This window comes from Clarias gariepinus, chromosome 15, assembly GCF_024256425.1.
Source record: "Clarias gariepinus isolate MV-2021 ecotype Netherlands chromosome 15, CGAR_prim_01v2, whole genome shotgun sequence".
NCBI lineage: Eukaryota > Metazoa > Chordata > Actinopteri > Siluriformes > Clariidae > Clarias > Clarias gariepinus.
In genome coordinates this window covers 12,627,524-12,644,553 of record NC_071114.1, presented here as the reverse complement: position 1 = coordinate 12,644,553, position 17,030 = coordinate 12,627,524, and the positions used below count along the sequence as shown (strand labels likewise).

Here is a 17,030-nt window from a genome sequence, read left to right as displayed (position 1 = left end):
TATAGAGAAATACAGCACCTTCCCTTTTCAAATCCTTTTTTCAAAGTTCAATATTCCAACAAAACTATATGGCTATATTTGCAATGGCTTAATGTAGACTAAAATCATTAAAACACTCAACAGATTGTGACATTTCGTATAGTTTAATAAAGAAACAGCTTTGAAGGAAAAAGAAGACATAATAAAAACAGTTTAAATATCAGCACAACTGGGTAAATTAAAGATAAGTGCTTAAAGTGCAAATACTTACAGTACATCCATGACTGGAAAGTAACCATCAAGGCAACCAACCAAGGCATACACATCTTATCACTTCTCGCTTTAGCCTATACAACTAAAAGACTCCAGTGTTATAACTGAGGACTCCAGTAATTACTACTTAAATCTGCATAGATTAAGAAAGGATATAAAAGAACCCTAGCGCACTGAAGCATTATCAAACACAATGTTGTTCCTGCTTAAGCTCACATGATTATAATGTTTACTTAAAAAAAAAAAAATCATTCAATTGTTAAAACTCAAAATGTGTTGCAGTGAAAACAATACAAAAAAAAAAAAAACTTTTAGTGGTAAGATTACATACTGAATATGGTATTGCCCAATTACTGATTTAATCTGTTTCAAATGATCCATGGCAGTTTAGAGTTCTCAGTGTAACCACAGGTATGGAAAAAAAAAAAAAAAACACACACCATGAAATATATGCACAGATTTGTAGTTATAGCACCTACCTAAGCAATATATTCCAAGTAAGGAACTAAATAGGAAAATGGGAACTAAAGTGAATGAGCTGTGAGGCGTATGGTATTACAGCTCAAATATTACAGAATTCTGATTACCATTTAAAATGTACAAGGGGTGTTCACATCAAACCGGATCTAAAACACTTATCCCAGCATTTCACTAGTGCTTGGATACCCTCAATGTGGAAAGTTTTCTTAGTAGGCTGGAGCCATGATCGGACATCCTGGCCTTCCGTGTCAAAACATTCCTAAGCAGTTTAGCAATCTTGTTTTCTGTCCAAAGGCAGAGAGCTCTCTTGGTACCCAATGTGCACTCGCCTTCTAAAAATGCATGAAACAAAATATACATTGATTTTTAAAGACTGCAGTAGCCTCTGAGCCACCTCGACCAGGACGGTCTTTTACAATGAATGGCCTTCTTTTAAACGTTTCCGCCATTCAAATGTTTTACTGCAGCAAGAGTTTTAAGAGTCTCATCCCTGCACTGTGCTTGAAATCTTCTGTAAATATCAATTAGTTTCATGCCTTCATTCTTTTGCTCATGAAAAGTCCCAGTTTGACTTGAACGCCCCTTGTAGCACAGTCTAGGCATTTAGTAAAATTCTCTTCCAGTTCAGCATCTAGTCTTTTACTCTCTGTCCAGTTAAATGCAGCGTATAATATCTAGATAAATTATTTATTCAGCTTTACTAACAGCTGAATAACTAATTAATTACCAATAATTCAGCATATGTCAGCTGGTCCTGAAATCATATTCTATACAGAAGCCTACAATAAAGGTTATCCTTAGTGTTTTGCCACATTAGGGGTGCAACATGTACCTATATGATTGTTCCTGTGATAAGGAACAATAAAATTGTTCTATGGTTAATATTATCGTATAGAATTAAACACAAAATTTAGGATCCATACAATCTTATTCCTGTGTATTAAGCTTATACAGTCATATGATATATCGTTTTACTCTTAGTTCATACAGTGTCCTGACATTTATGTAAGGAGATGTTTTTGGGTGCAATTGAGAAGATGAGGCAGGAAGAAGTGTGCAGTACCATCGTCCGGTAACAAGTCCAAAAACTCTACTGGGTGCAGCTCCATGGCCACCAATGTCAGAGTCTCTGTTACCAACACACCATCAACAAAGAGTTTCACATGTTTTTAATATGAAGGAAAAGTACTAGCCATCTGAATCAATGTATGAATGGAAAACTGAATCAGTAGACTAAGATCAACTGAGTCAGAATCTCTCAAAACCTGAATATATATAATTTGACATCTACATGATCTTTTATTCTGTTAACAAGTGGTGAATTATTTCTAGATTTTGTGGAATCAAAAACATCACTGCCAATTGTCATAAATAAAACATACACCAAACACTGGGAAGCAACTGAAACTGGACAAAATAGTGTTTTTTCTTTCCTTTTTTCCCCCCAAAATATTCTAAATAGTTCCATGGGCTACTAGCTACGCAGCTCAATTCTAATATAATCATACGAAATATACAGATGGCTACCTTTAAGAGCGCTGATAAGAACACCGTTATCTTCTGAAGAAAGTCTTGTCCTCTTACAAAGCTCAGGAACCAGTTTTTGCCACCACAAAATCTGCACAGAGCAACCATGTACTTAAGATAAGGACTAAGGACTATACAGAAAGTAACACTTTTTTTGGGGGGGACAATTGTTTTATCTGCGTACCATTTTGTCACTATGGAACTCGTGGTTGGCGTAGGAGATGATGGCTTGAGGGCAGCGGTCCAGTAGCTTCTCTATAGCGTTCTCATGCTGACCCAGTCTGGTGGTGCAGAGCAAGTGCACGCTTAAGCCAGTGTTGTCAGTATCAGGTAGCTGTTCTAGCAGAGGTACAATTGAGGACACGTCCAGCGTTGGACCGCACAGCAGAGACTACAACATAATATAGAGAATGATATAGAAAACATCTCATGAGTTCAACTCATACACTGAAGAAATGTGGAAAAAGAAAAGACTTAAGAAAATGTGTTCATGCTAACATATGTCATGTGTTTATGCTAAACATATATGTTATTCATGAATGATCACATACAGTACATACATCAAATCACATACATTTTCTCTCTTTTATAGAATTATGAATCTGGATTCATACAGTATAATATTTTACAGAATAGTTTATTATTGAGTACAACATTAAGTGAATTCATTCACCTTCTACACAGCAGATTAATGTCTCTTCATGCATGTTCATATTTAGATATAGCACTGAATCAATACAGCTGTTTTAGGTGTTTCTTAGGTGTTACAGTAGATTAGACCTTTACAGATTTTACAGCAAATACACATACTTTAGCACATGCTACTGATCAACTGTTACTTGTGCTGAAATACAGACCTGGAGTTTCTGCAGGTCTTCTTGGTGGTCATGTGTGATGGGGTATTGAGCTGGAGTTAAAAAGCTTAACCACGGGAACAGTGGCCCATAGTGAGAGCAAGAGTTGATCTGGTAAAGAAGAAACCGAACAAGGCTACAGCTATAACAAACGGTACAGCTGTGTGCCAGGCCTGGGAGATGGGGTGTACATTTTCTATACAAGGTTCATCAATTGTTTAGGTAAAATGTAACGTTGGCATTAAGTATATACAGGGTGTAAGAGTACATTGACCACCAGGTACAGTAGAAATTTGTTCTTCATCTGAATTAGTTAAAGAGGTTCAAATGTACACTTTCTTTATTTGTATTGTATTAAAAAAAATCTAGAAGGAGTTAAAATATGCACAATGATTAATAAGAATTTCTTCTGTAAAACATTTGAATCACTTTCTGATTATGATCATCAATAAGATTATCTGTAGCTATTGATCTGACACTTCACTCTAGGCCTATTTAATCTAATTCTTAATGAACTCACCAAGTCCTCAGCTGTTTTAAGCGCTTTAATGCCCGGGCGCTCTCCGCACATGATGTGCTCGACGTATACAGAGATGAGGTGGAACAAAAGCTCCTGGATGACCGATTCCTGAGACGATGCTACCAGCAGAGCCTCCCAAAAATCTACCAGCAACCGAGGAATGCTCTGAGGCTCTGTGCTGTCCTTACACAACTCCTGATACAGAAAATAGATAGACTGAAAACAACAAGAAAGCACAAACCATGCAGAACTTTTTCACATTTAAAGATGACACTGATTCCTGATCAGTTTGCTTTACCTGAAAGAAGAGTTCAGCCTCCCGCAGTTTAACCTTGCTATTTTCATGAAGTGCAACAATGGCAGCCACCAACAAGCCGTCCTGTGTGTCCCTCAGGTGCCGTGCCAGGTGAGTGGGTACCACGGCTCTCTCTCTGCGTTGCATGAGAAGTTTCGGCTCCTCTATAAAGCCATACACCTGCAGCATCTATGAAAGGAAGGGCAGAGAAAGACTGTGTACTGTAAATGTGTTGCTTCTCGAAGAAATATATATAGATTATTCTTGAATATTTAAAGCTCCAGACGTTATTGCAGAGTTGTCTGAATTTCTTATTAGAAATCAGCAGACAGATTAAAAAAAATACATGACAAAATGTGTATTGTCGAACTGATGAACTGCAACCTTTATGTTTAACTTGAAGAAATGTCCCGATATACAAGCAAACTGCTGAATGCAGATGCTTACTTTTTACTTTATACAAATGTTACGAATTATTGAGTATACAGTATAATATAGTACAGTACAAAAGGTGTTCAAGTCAAACTGGATGATGAGACACTTGGCTGCACTAAAACATTTAAATGGTGCGGATGTTTTAAAGGAGGCTGTACGTCCATGAATGAAGGTGGCTCATGAAGAAAGTGGCTCAGAGCCCAACGCGATTATTCCCATAAACATTCATCAAGCAAAAAGCAAAAATTCTTTTAAAAAATAATACAAAAATTCTTTCAAAAATAAATACAATCATTCACAAAAACTACTTGTACAATACAAGAATCAGCGAGGAGTTATTGTTACATCCCCTGTACAGTGTTGACCTCACTCCAAGCCATTTAGACCTCTTTGCGCCATAAAAGGTGTTCCTGGGAGGCCAGTGTATCAGACGTGAAGCAGGCAGTCTATTATGGCTTCAGCATACAAAGCAAACGTTTTACCTTGATTGTATCCAAGCACAAGTAATATGCTGAAATAAGTGCAAATTCAAATTCAAATTTTACTTGTCACATACACAGTCATACACAGTAAGATATGCAGTGAAATGCTTATACGACCGCCGGTGACCTTAAAAGAAAAAAAAAAAAAATATATATATATATATATATATATATATATAAGGAATAAATATTAATAAAAATAAATAAAATACAAAGGAAAATAAACGTAACTAGTAAAATAAACAAACTGTACAGATAAGGGCATGTAAAAATATCACAAAATATAGAATATAGGAATATGGGGGGGAAATATATATATATATATATATATATATATATATATATATATATATATATATATATATATATATATATATATTTGTTTTAAAGTGGCATTAAAATGTTTTAAAGTCTTAAAGTGTCAAAGTGACACTTTTTAGTGTAGCAGGGGATTATTTAGAAAAATAGAGAGTGGGAGTTTTGTTATTCTGCACAATGAAAAGTCCTGGTTTGACTTGAACACCCTTTGACTTATATATAATGATTAGACTTTACGAAATAAGTAAATAAATTAATGAATTAATCAATCAATTAATTATATTCAAATATAATTATATTCAATTATATTCAATTAATTATAAACTAATGAATAAATGAATAAATAAAGAATAAATGTTTTACTATTTAAAAAAGAAACTAAATAATGTGTCTGCCTAAATATTACAGTATATTTATACAAAAAGATTAAATTCTTCCTGTTTAATTCCTTGCCTTTTTGTTTTCTAAGGCTGAAATACTAAATGCGTAAACAGGAAAAAGTCAGCACAGATGTGTACCTTTCGCATGTTATATCCACTCCCTTCAGCAAACTGCCTTTTCTCAGTGAAACAATTTCATTTGTATGATCTGTCAAGAGCCTTTAATGATTTAGGAAATGTTGACACCTCCTTAAATGGAAGCATGAATACGTCTCACCTCAGCATGCCGATCCATCTGCTGTTGGTAGAGGAGCAGGTCTCCTAAGCGCAGTGCCTGAGAAGCCTTACACAGCGTGACTGTGACAGATGGAGCTCCACTGAGCTCCAGCTGTTCCAGGTGTGCAAGGACACTGGCAGGACTTGCATTCCCCATGAATGAGCTGCTCACTATATATGGGAGCTGGCCTGGCTCAGCCTTACTGAAGATCTCCAACACAGTGTTAGCAGTTTCCTGGAGAAACAAACTTTGTATTTTATAATATGGCCTCTACAATTCTAATCTTGCAGCATGCTGTATGTTTGTTTGTAACTAGGGATGCATGCATAACATTTTTTTTTTCAGATAAGTAAAAAAATTTTGGTCCTATGAATACTGACAACGATATCTACACTAAATTAAAAAATCTACTTAGTATTAAACAATCATTGAATTATTTTTCCTACTTTTATAAAGTAGATGTCAGGGTAATGTTTTGTAATATGATTTAAAATTATGCGCCTTAGTGAGATGGTAAATAATCCTTAATCACAACCCTTATGATTTTTTTTTTTATAATAATGGGTATGTCTATCACATTAATATCCAGTCTGGGAAATGAAGAAAAAAATATCTATTCTGTTTTCTTTTAATGCCATACAATTATTTCTCAAATAGTCAAGGATGTCAGATTATTTCCGTTACCATCCAAAGCATGTAGAAAGAAATAAAAATCAGAAAACGCTATGGAATAAGAAGTCGTGTCCAAACTTTTGACTGGTAGGGTATATACAGTAACTATTACATTAGGTTTGAGTGGTTTGCTTACTTCGCTGAGCTCTTCCATGTTTTCCTCATACAGAGAGTGCTTAAGGAAGAAGAGGAACCCTTTGCCATAATCTGGGACGGGACCTCTCCATGTGGCCGCGTTCCTCCGAATTACTTCTGTCACTGACAGGCCAGACATCTTGTAGTATGGAAGAGCCAAGTGACAATCCCTCCTATCCAGCCTACAAAGCAAATAGAAGAACAGTCACCCAGAAAGACACTGTAAAAAAATAAACGCATTATCATGTACTTAAATAGTGAAATGATGAGTATTGAAAAATTTAAAATGTGAATTTGTGCTTGTACTTAAAATGTTAAGGTAGCAATTAAAGGGAGCCTTGATACAAATTAAGTGAATGCATAGAAAAAGTAGAATATACAGACCAGAATATATAAGCATCTTTATAATGTCAGCTAGCTTTTTTAGACAAAAAAATAATAATACAAATAAAATAAATAATAATAATTATAATGAACTGGCTATGGTTTAGTGGCTTAGTTTTTTTTTGGTTAACAAAAAGTATAAGTTTCTAACTGTATTTTATTGTATTTTCCATTATCCATTTCGAAAAAGCCACATGTTTTTCCTCTGCTATGTTTATTATAAGAAATGTGATCAGAGTCTATGGTGCTAGTCCAGAGTGATACCATAAAGTGGTAAAAGATAACCACTTCACCCACAGCCATAAACTAATAATTAATTTTTAAATAATAAAAGGTTTACCAGCAATCTCTGTTCTGTCACATTATTTAGTTATTTAAGTAAAGTATTAAATTTTTAGTTGAACACTCTGCTCTAGATGATGTTGTTGCATTGCAGTTAGAGTAGTTTTTCTCTGATCCACCTGCTGAAGCAGTCTCCCAGCTGGGCACAGCTCTCCTGAAAGGCCTGCTGGATCTCGGCTCTGTCTGTGGTCGGACTGAGTAGACTGGCTCTGAGCAGCAGGTGAGCCTCACTTAGCAGATGAACACAGTCCCGGGACAGCTGGTTGGTCTGCTCATACCGTTTACTGTACTCCACCTGCCAGAGAAAAATTACAATGTGTAGTGTTGTAGGGAGCTCAGGGAATAAGGGGCACCCTAGAGCGCCAACCCATCTCAGGGCACGGGCACAGACACATGCACAAAATCATGTGCAATTTGGAAACATCAATTAGCCTACAGTGCATAACTTGTGTTGGAGTGTGAGATATAACTAGAGTACCAGGAAAGAATCCACATAGCATAAAGAATGCATGCAATCTTCGTTTACATACTGTAGACTGGAGGTGATGCGGGCTAACAGTGCTAATCTCTGAGCTGATATAGCCTTGCTACGAGTTATCAAGCATGTGTGTGTGTGTTACTTGGATGGTATACTTCCATCCAATTAACACACACACACACACATGCCAAGTGTATTAATTCTTCATATACTGTATACAATTTATCCATGATTACATTCTTAATTTTCTAATAACCTCCTCGTCCACAATTTAACTGTTTATGAAGACATTTAATGTTCCCCGGTGACTTGCACTCATTTTATACAAATACTCATTACAATATACTGTATCTTATCTACCTTGTAGCTGCAACTACCATCTGAGCTCGTGTTATAGAAAATTCTCCTTCATTCTGTCCAATACTGACACTTATGTCTGAAGCTCTGCCCCACAACATCTCTTATTTACATGCTTGCATTAGTGCATAGACGATGGAATGTACAAATATCATGAGCCACCCCTCATTTCTTCATTTTAAATTAAATTATATAGATTAAATTAAAGAAAGGGGAACAAATTTTTACCCCTACAGGCTTTAAAGTGCCTAAAAAAATTTTTTTTTTAATCGGTTGTTTATGTAACCACCTCAGCATCAATCTCATTTCCCCTCTCATCTGTTCCACGCATTCAGCATCACTAGTACACTAATCACTGGGCTAATCATCTGTCAACATCTGCACCTGTTTCTCACTTCATCAAGTTCTCTTTGGAAGAATATAAAGAAATGAGTGGTGGCTCAAGACTTACACTTGCACAGATTAGAGTTAAACTGTACCATCTCTCTGTAGAGCTGCAGTGTGGACACTGTGCTTATCACATACAGGTTCCAGCCATGGCCACTCTCGCTGGACTCCTTAATCTTTGACACTGAGGTCTTCCTGGACCTAGTACCAAAATAATATAATACAATACCAATGAGTAGAAAAAGAATTAAGTGTTCCTTAATGTTTTTAAAGGCAAAAAACATGCACAACTACCGATTTGTGTCTTAATTTTAGACAAATAACTTTAACCTATTAAAAAAACAGAATCTGGCAATTATGATAAATAAAATTGGTTTGCCTTTCATCTCCTGATCTTATCTATTTATTTTGGAATAAACAGATTTTTGGAATCTATGTCATCCAATTGCACTACATAAGCCAACTTTATTTTAACCTATGTGCCAGTTTTTTTTTTTTCAGCTGGACCGACAAAAATAAATAAATAATAATAATAATGATAATAATATATCCAAATGCATGTTAGATTCAGTGGGTTTACACAGGATTAGCACACGAACAGGGGTAAGTTAGCATTCTTTCAGGGCAAGTTTTTACTGTATGTTCGGCATGTTATTAGAGGGAACACACAGCGCTGACTTACGCAAAGGACCTGGACAGGAAGCTCTCCAGACCTGGGTTCTTGAACAGGTCTATACCTACCGCTAGGAAAATCCCTGCCAGTGATTTCAGCTCTTTTGATTTGCTACAATACAGAGTATTCGCTGAGTGTCAGAGCAAATGGATGTGAAGCATGAAACAGGAGATCATTTACATACCTACACAGCATATATCATTTGCATGAGTTGTGGAGCGAACTGGCATTATGGCCATAAATGTTCTTCATTTTTTTGGTATTAGTTTCATGCATTTATTTTTTAATGAACACAGAATTCACGATCCTTTCATGCAGTTGAGAAGTTAATCAGTGGTACTAATATTTGCCAAAGAATAAAATCTTACAATAAAATATTTATCAAACTGCTTACATACAATCTTTTTGTTGTTCATCCAACAAAACTATATTTAATATTTATCATTATTGGAATGGGAAAACCTGCAGCCAAACCACCAAAGCAAGAATCAAGAGCGAAATATCACAGCATCTTTTTTTCTAAATAATCTGCATTAAACATGAAACAAAAGTGACCTACATAGTTTTTTTAGCCGCTCGCTCGGTCTCCGCTTTGGTCTCGACGTCAGCAGCTGTGAGCAGCACGATGTGATTCCCGTCATGACACAGAGACTTCAGACCGATGAACAGCTGAATACGGAGGGCGCAAACCTCCATAGTGAAGGGAGGACAAGCCTGGGCAGGTAGACAGAAAAAAATCAAATAAACAAAAGGGAGGATGCGAAGTGGAGTAAAATCTGATATTTCCAAACACTTGCTAGAGCTTGTGAGAGCTGCATACAGTATGTACTGTATATGGTAGAGGTTAGTGGGAGAAATAGAGTTTCACTAATCGAGTTGGATGCACTTAATCCAGTGATCTATTTCATGCTAATTCAGGGTTAAAACCATGTGTCATTTGTGTATATTTACTACACGCGGTGGAAATCTTTAAAAGAAATTAATAAATAAGTAACACTTAAGTAAGATCTTATCGAGCAAATTCTTGTTTGGGAAATATGTTTGCTGTCCCTTTTTCGTGCCCTTAAATTCCTCTCTTCCAAGATGAAACAATATAAACCATATATGGGCTTGATGAAAATATGTGGTTCACAACACAATACTGATCTCCTTTTTGAGCCTACAAATATACAGATGTCTGGGGTCAAAGGTTAACTCCTGTTTAGACATTTTGCAGGTCCTGGCCACATTCTAAACCTATTTACCTTCATGGTGGTGTCAATGTAGGGGTCCTCGACTCGGGCAGCCACAGCACTGCATCTCACGGTGAAACACTGCAGAGCATTTCTAAAAAACAAATAAATAAATACATAAAAAGACTTTACGTCCTTGCTTTAGAGCTCTTTTAAGAAAAACAAACTAACAAATGGGGGAAATGTACATCATGAGAAGACATGGATGATGCAGGAAAGGTAATATACGAATCTAATTAAAAAAAAATGTAGAATCATAATAGGTTTATTACTACAATCTTGTTTAAATTCTCAATGCTGATTAATCAAGAGGTTAATTTTCTATACATGCAAATCACAGGTTTATGTCTAGGTCCTGACTGGTTGATGATCCATGTTATCTAAATTATACTAACACATTATAAAAATGTGCTCTTCTTTACCAAATATAATTCATAACCACTAAGTGGTCTCTAAGCACATGTATATGGAAGGAAATCTCCATTAAATAACAGTTTTTGATATTAATATTTAATATTTTTTCTATAACAGCATCCCCAGTCCCCAAATAGAGAACTCTATTGTTCTGGACCACCAGCCACATCTGCAACATGATACACAATAATGTCTTGCCGTGTGATGACATGTAGAAACTGGTTGCACAGCAAAGCCTGATGGGCCTTTTCTGGATATTGATAGGTGGAGACGAGCTCTACAGTGTTCTTCAGGCTGTACATGTAACCAGCATTTGGCAGAGAAAAGAAACAGAACACACAGGCAGGATCGCGCTTTTCAGCGTCGCTGCTTACCGCATCATCTGGATTACCTGTGCGAAGCGAGAGGGACAAAGCGTATGGAGAACTTTATGATGCATGAAATGAACATGATGCCTACTGAGCATAACCTGGAAAATTGATTACCAGTGTGCATGGGGTGAAGCTGCAGGGAGTGTAAGCGTGTCTCCTCTACACTGCAACCCTGGAAGAAATCTGGGGCGAACCTCCTAAAAAAGATGAGGACAAAGAGCTGTCTGTTTTTTCACAGCATACAAAGTACACTAACTATTTAAGAGACCCCTACCCACTGGTGTTTTTTTTGCACCTGTACAAGATGTAGGTAACTCCCATGTTGCTTGCCACTGTCTCCATCCCAGTCCATTCTAAAGACAAAGACACTCCACAATCTTTTGCCATATCTCCCAGCAACTCCAGATGTTTTGGGAAGACAAAGAAGTCGTCTGACTCAATGGGACTCTGTTGTTCCTTTTTATCATCTACTATGGAAACATCAGGAATGTACAACTGACATATAGCGTCTTGAAGCATTTAATGTATAACATCAACTGTCCCATAGTGTGCATTATTTATAAAATCATGCAGTAGTTTTGATGCACACATCAGAAAATTATATCAGTAAACAACAAGGACTACTAATATCTATACATACCGATGTCAGTAACTCCAGTTGCAACAAAATCATTAACAGAGGGCTGGGCATGCTCTTCACTGGATGCACATCTCTTTTCCAGGTTTTCCAGCTTCACCACCAGCACCTCCAGCTCCGTTTGCAAGGCCACGTATCCGCAACAGAGACCCACCTGCAATGGGCTCCAACCAGAAACATACAGGATGAGGAGCCTTTCAAAGTCAAGAGCATTAAGTTGATCGCTAAGCGACTGCCTCGTCAGACCAAACAGCACCAGGCTCTTGGGACAGGCCACCAGCAGGGCACCTGTTATGGGGCAGCAGGCAGTGCAGAGCGGTGTCTCCGACAATGGTATCTCTACAATCTCCATTTGTTCCTTGGGGTTACCATGGAGGACCGAGCCACGCATGAGGTGCCCGAGCAAACGAACACCTACACGCATCTTCTCAGCTGCTTGGTAGCGCCAGTTGGTGTATGCCCTCAGATAGGTGGCACCATTCTTCTCCTCAATAGTGACCAGGTAATCTCCTATAAGGGAACAGAATAGAAGAAAATATGATACATGAGAGTCAGGTATGATTCAAATTTATAGTAATAGTGCCCTTGGGAATTCAAACGTATAAAAATAACAAAATTGACTTGAACAACAGGGATAGTAACTGTCATAAAGCCCAATTTGTTCTTTATTTCTTCTTTTGTGAAAAAAGAGCTTTTTGGCACAGTAATAAAAACAAAATATAGCTATAAAAGTTACATATTTGTTTATATATATGCATGACTTGCATAAATGGACAAAACACAAAAGTACAAACTTGTGCAAAGTGAACAAAAATCATGTGATTGATTTTTAAGAGTGAGTGCTGCTGCTTTTTAAGTTAAGCCTTTATTTGTCACATATACATTACAGTACAGTGAAATTCTTTCTTCACATATCCAAGCGTAACTAAGCATAGGGTCAGCCATGATACAGCGCCCTTGGAGCAGATAGGGTCTTGCTCAAGGGCCCAACAGTGTCAACCTGGCGGAGCTGAGGATCGAACCACCGATTCAACTCCGTGCCAGTTTAATTTCGTCCTCAAAATACATGCAAAAGTTTAAGCTGTGCCCCACCATTGAAACATATTGTGCTTCCAAAACGCCACACTTTCTTGTATTTTAATGTAGTCTTGAGGAATATTTCTCCAGGCTTCCTGAAGATTATTATTTTTTTTCAGTTCTCATTTTCACTTCTGTCCAGCAGTTTCAGAGGAATGTTTTTGTTTGTTTGTGTGAAACCACAGAGTGTAATATGAATCATTCAAGCATGGAATTAAAGCATAAACCAGGGAGAAACAGGTGCAGATGATGACAGATGATTAGGCTAGTGATTACTGAAAGTACACAGGAGAACCTGAATGCTGAGTGGTTGGAACGGATAAGAAGGGAAATGAGGTTGCTGCTGAGGTTAGCATTAGGCACTTTGCAGCCTGTCACAGTAAACCATTTATTCCTATTTCATGAATGTAATATGAAGCATATATGACAGCATGGTGGCTTAGTGGTCAGCACTGTCGTCTTGCACCACCAGGGTCCGGGTTCGATTTCCACCTTGGGGTCTGTGTGCATGGAGTTTGCATGTTTTTCCTTTGTTTAGTGGGTAAAGCACTCCACAGTCCAAAGACATGCACATTAGGCTACGTGGTGTTTCCAAATTGCCCGTAGTGTGTAAATGTTCATGTGAATGTTGACTGGAAGTCCTCAACGGTTCCTAGCTGATCGTGTAGCACAGTCCTAGGTGGATGGATGGATGGATGGATGGATGGATGGATGGATGGAATATGATAAAAGGCGGCTGTTGCACAGTAACTGTACCTCCCTACAGTAGGTGATTATGTACAGTAAGTACAGTATGTACACCATGACTTGCAGTAGACTTGTGTCCCATCCAGGGTGTTGTTTTTCTGGGATAAGCTCAGGATTTACCTCTAGATATAATACATGTAGTAGCTTTGAATGAATGAATGAATGAATGAATGGATGGATGGATGGATGCTCAAGGTAAGAAAAAAAAAAAGTTACTTCTGTTAAAAAGCAGCAATCGTGAAGGCATTTACCTGGTGAATACTGTGTTTTACATTTAGACTGATGGTTTTCTGACTAGTTCTGACTCACCAATCTGACTGTACACGATGCTGTGCACTATTCCCATGGTGGAAAAGCGGCAGATTAGAGGACATTCCTGCTGCTGCATGTGATACGCCTCAATCCTACATCCTCCCGCGGAGACGACGAACAGCGCGCCCCCGCCGCAGCACACCAGCCCGGGCTCCTGCTCCGCCGGCACGATCCGCTGACACGCGAACGGGTGGCAGTTATACACATGCACCATTTCAGCACCGTTTAACACCCGTTTCCCTCGCGTTTAGGTCCGATCATGCTTTAAATCGAGTCCAGTACTCCGTCCGGTGTCACATGCTTTTCCGTCTTGTGATGATCCTAATCCAGCAACAGCAAACGTCAGTTTATCCAGATTGTCTGTTCCGCTTCCGGCTTTTTTTATTGAAAAAAACAAACAAACAAAAAAACCGAGAGAATAAAATAAACTGTACCTTCTTTTAAATGTACGCAGTTTACGATTCTGAAACTACATTAGTTAAAAAGTATTGCGCTGCTTAAGGTTACTTCCGTCAAGAGCAAGGCGGGACTAACATGTACAGTCTACTCAGTTATTGGCCACTTACAGTACTCTGACAACAATCTGATTGGCTAAGACTTCTCTTCTCATAGTCAGGAAACAAGATACTGTTTATTAAATTTCTGATAATGGTATGGTGCACAGTGTTATACATACAGTACACAGGTCACTTTTTTGACAGGTTTGGCTAGTCATTTTATTAATTCATCCATGATGAAGTATTTTATGTTCAGTACCGCTTACCACATGTCCTTCCTTGGCCTCTCACTCTCTCTCACTCCTGTATACAGTACATTTACATTCTTTGATATGAGCAAGTTGTGGTTTTCTGTAAGCTCATATATGCAGATAATGAGGGATAGCACGCTCCTCTGTGTGTTCAGTTGGCTGGCTTCATGCGTCTTGGGGAGCTAAGAAAATACTAATTACAAACACTTTCTCGATCACATTCCCTACTAAGTAAGACTTACAATATATACTGTACTGTATGTATTTACACCAACCTTTGGTACACATATGAACAGGTGAAGTTGGTGGACATTTTAAGACCAGTTTTAGACGTATAGTGTAGTGAGCCATCCAGTACAAAATTACTAGTTTAAAGAGGATTCCACAGGTAAATTATTCTTTCAGTTTTTATTTATCTAAAGGTAACTACTCATAGTTTTCTTCTTTGTGAGTGTGTGGTTGCTTGTATGTCTGGCATGTTGTCCAGGGTGTAACCCACCTTGTGTCCCCCAAGTACTCTGGGTTATTCTCCAATGCCCTTTCAACCATGTACACAATACGCGGTAAGAGTGAGTGAGTAAGTGAGGAAAACTATGAAAAAAAATGACTGGTCAAATACAGTTTTAATTCATTTTTTACTTTGAGAAGTACATTATAGTTGTGCAAGCCCCAGTATGAAGCACCATGTGATATTATAAATCCTGAATTTTCACCTGCATCTACAACTTTAATAAAGACACACATGGCAACTCATGTTTAAAACATGTCTTATTATACAGTAGGCTACACAAAACATTCATTTTGAAGTTTTTCCTCAATTAGAGATCCATTTCCCTTAGATAAAGATTGTGATTCCTTTTACCAGGGCAGTTGGTGGCGGTTGGTAAGATTCAATAATGTACACATAGTATATACAGTATAGATAGTAAATATGAGTAGCAGTATTATTTATTGAATAGGTTGCTCTTTTACTCACAGATGTCTCACTTTTTGGTTTGCACATAGACAGCTCAGTATCACTCAAAGTTTTGGCACAGTCTCTTGTATGATGAACTCCACAAAGTAGGTTGGACCAACAACCCACTGATGAAAAAGATCATCATGAAGTACAACGAAGGGGCATCAAGTTACATGTTCGAACTAAAAAAAACATACCTGTATGCTCGCCTTTGTTATGTTTAGGAGAGTAAAGTAATTAGCAGAGTGTGATTGCCTGTTGAATTTATTAAGTGAAAGATGTGCTGCCTTTACTACATTAGAATCCAGCCGCTTTGATGTTGGGCAGTCTGGACAAAGAAAATGTATGGCCTCACCTGAAACCTAATGAACATACACATGTCATTTTTCTTAGACAAAAGCAGATACAGCAACTAAAGTATATATTCAATCTTTTTTATTTCATGAATTACAGGACTGAACCACACCTTCTTGGATGGTGCAATTAAAGCTATGAACAGTGATGCCAGTCTGAATAGAGACAGATACATTACATGTTCCAAACACCTAAAATATTTAACAGAACAGTGTTATGTTTTTCTATTTATTACTTCCAATGTTTTCAATCATTCTTGCTAAATATTTTTTTAAATAAAATTTCAGATTTCCTATTTTTTATGATTGGAAAGACTTACATAAACATTTGCTTTACCCCTTATTTCACATGATTTCCAGCTCCTTCTGCTGATCACATGACACTTTATCCCCATCTACAGTATTGTCAGGTCTAAGAGAGTTTTGCTTTCCTCCTTTGAACAAATATGTATACAGTACAATTTACTTTAAACACTCACCCATACAATTCTATTTTTACATGTTAATTCATTAAAAAAAGTCCACCTCACCAAAAAGTTGGTCTATCCAATAAAATACAATTATTAAAGCTTAGCCACCTTGGTCACATGGTTGAGATTGTACACTCAAAAAGAAAATGTATCTTTCCATCCTGGCTGCATTAATCTGGTCCAATGCCACCTCCGATGCGTTTACCACAGTTGGGTTGAGGCATCCTGTTAACATAGGAGACACTAAAACACTGAGCATATAAGTCTATGAGTGATAGAAAACAAAACTGCAACATTTTGCTGATTAAATCACTCTAGAAAAACCTGGTCAGAGATCTTGCATAACGTTAATAGTGATTTTAGGAACCTTACGCAATGTTTGTTTAAATGACCTCAACATGCGAGGGAACACGATGGTTAAGTATGTTTTAAACTTTTTATTGTAAAGGATTATGTAAATGAT

At 37.4% G+C, this 17,030-nt stretch overlaps 2 protein-coding genes across 4 annotated transcripts; both read right to left on the bottom strand.

The window, feature by feature from the left end:
* Positions 1-43: 43 nt before the first annotated feature.
* On the bottom strand, positions 44-14,537 carry hps3 (HPS3 biogenesis of lysosomal organelles complex 2 subunit 1). Of its 3 annotated transcripts, XR_008365700.1 has the most exons (18): positions 14,036-14,537; positions 11,906-12,412; positions 11,561-11,735; positions 11,380-11,462; positions 11,093-11,285; positions 10,493-10,574; positions 9,808-9,962; positions 8,668-8,776; positions 7,473-7,648; positions 6,629-6,809; positions 5,821-6,054; positions 3,932-4,117; positions 3,634-3,828; positions 3,117-3,224; positions 2,444-2,650; positions 2,260-2,350; positions 1,655-1,861; positions 44-1,586 (listed from the first exon to the last, which is right to left on the bottom strand). XR_008365700.1 is itself a non-coding variant. In XM_053513492.1 (17 exons), the coding sequence occupies exons 1-17, from the start codon at positions 14,250-14,252 to the stop codon at positions 1,734-1,736; spliced, it is 3,027 nt and encodes a 1,008-aa protein (XP_053369467.1). In that variant the 5' UTR covers positions 14,253-14,537; the 3' UTR covers positions 44-1,733. The 3 variants fall into 3 exon arrangements, 2 of the variants coding, with proteins under 2 accessions (XP_053369467.1, XP_053369468.1); XM_053513492.1 differs by having other exon boundaries at positions 44-1,861; XM_053513493.1 differs by having other exon boundaries at positions 44-1,861; positions 11,561-11,732.
* A 1,067-nt stretch (positions 14,538-15,604) lies between these two features.
* si:ch211-284e20.8 (uncharacterized protein LOC563738 homolog) lies at positions 15,605-16,863 on the bottom strand. The gene is given in 8 exon segments (XM_053512668.1): positions 15,605-15,678; positions 15,681-15,827; positions 15,830-15,869; positions 15,942-16,106; positions 16,209-16,289; positions 16,418-16,565; positions 16,705-16,827; positions 16,829-16,863. Coding segments are annotated over 8 exon segments (813 nt in total).
* Positions 16,864-17,030: the final 167 nt, after the last annotated feature.

Excerpts from the sequence above, each read along its gene's own strand:
- hps3 (XM_053513492.1), bottom strand. The coding sequence starts at position 14,252 with ATGGTGCATGTGTATAACTGCCACCCGTTCGCGTGTCAGCGGATCGTG. Across the intron at positions 11,736-11,905 it reads AACTGGAGTTACTGACATCG|TAGATGATAAAAAGGAACAA; the intron begins GTATGTATAGAT and ends ATGTTTCCATAG. Across the intron at positions 2,351-2,443 it reads AGTTCCATAGTGACAAAATG|ATTTTGTGGTGGCAAAAACT; the intron begins GTACGCAGATAA and ends TGCTCTGTGCAG.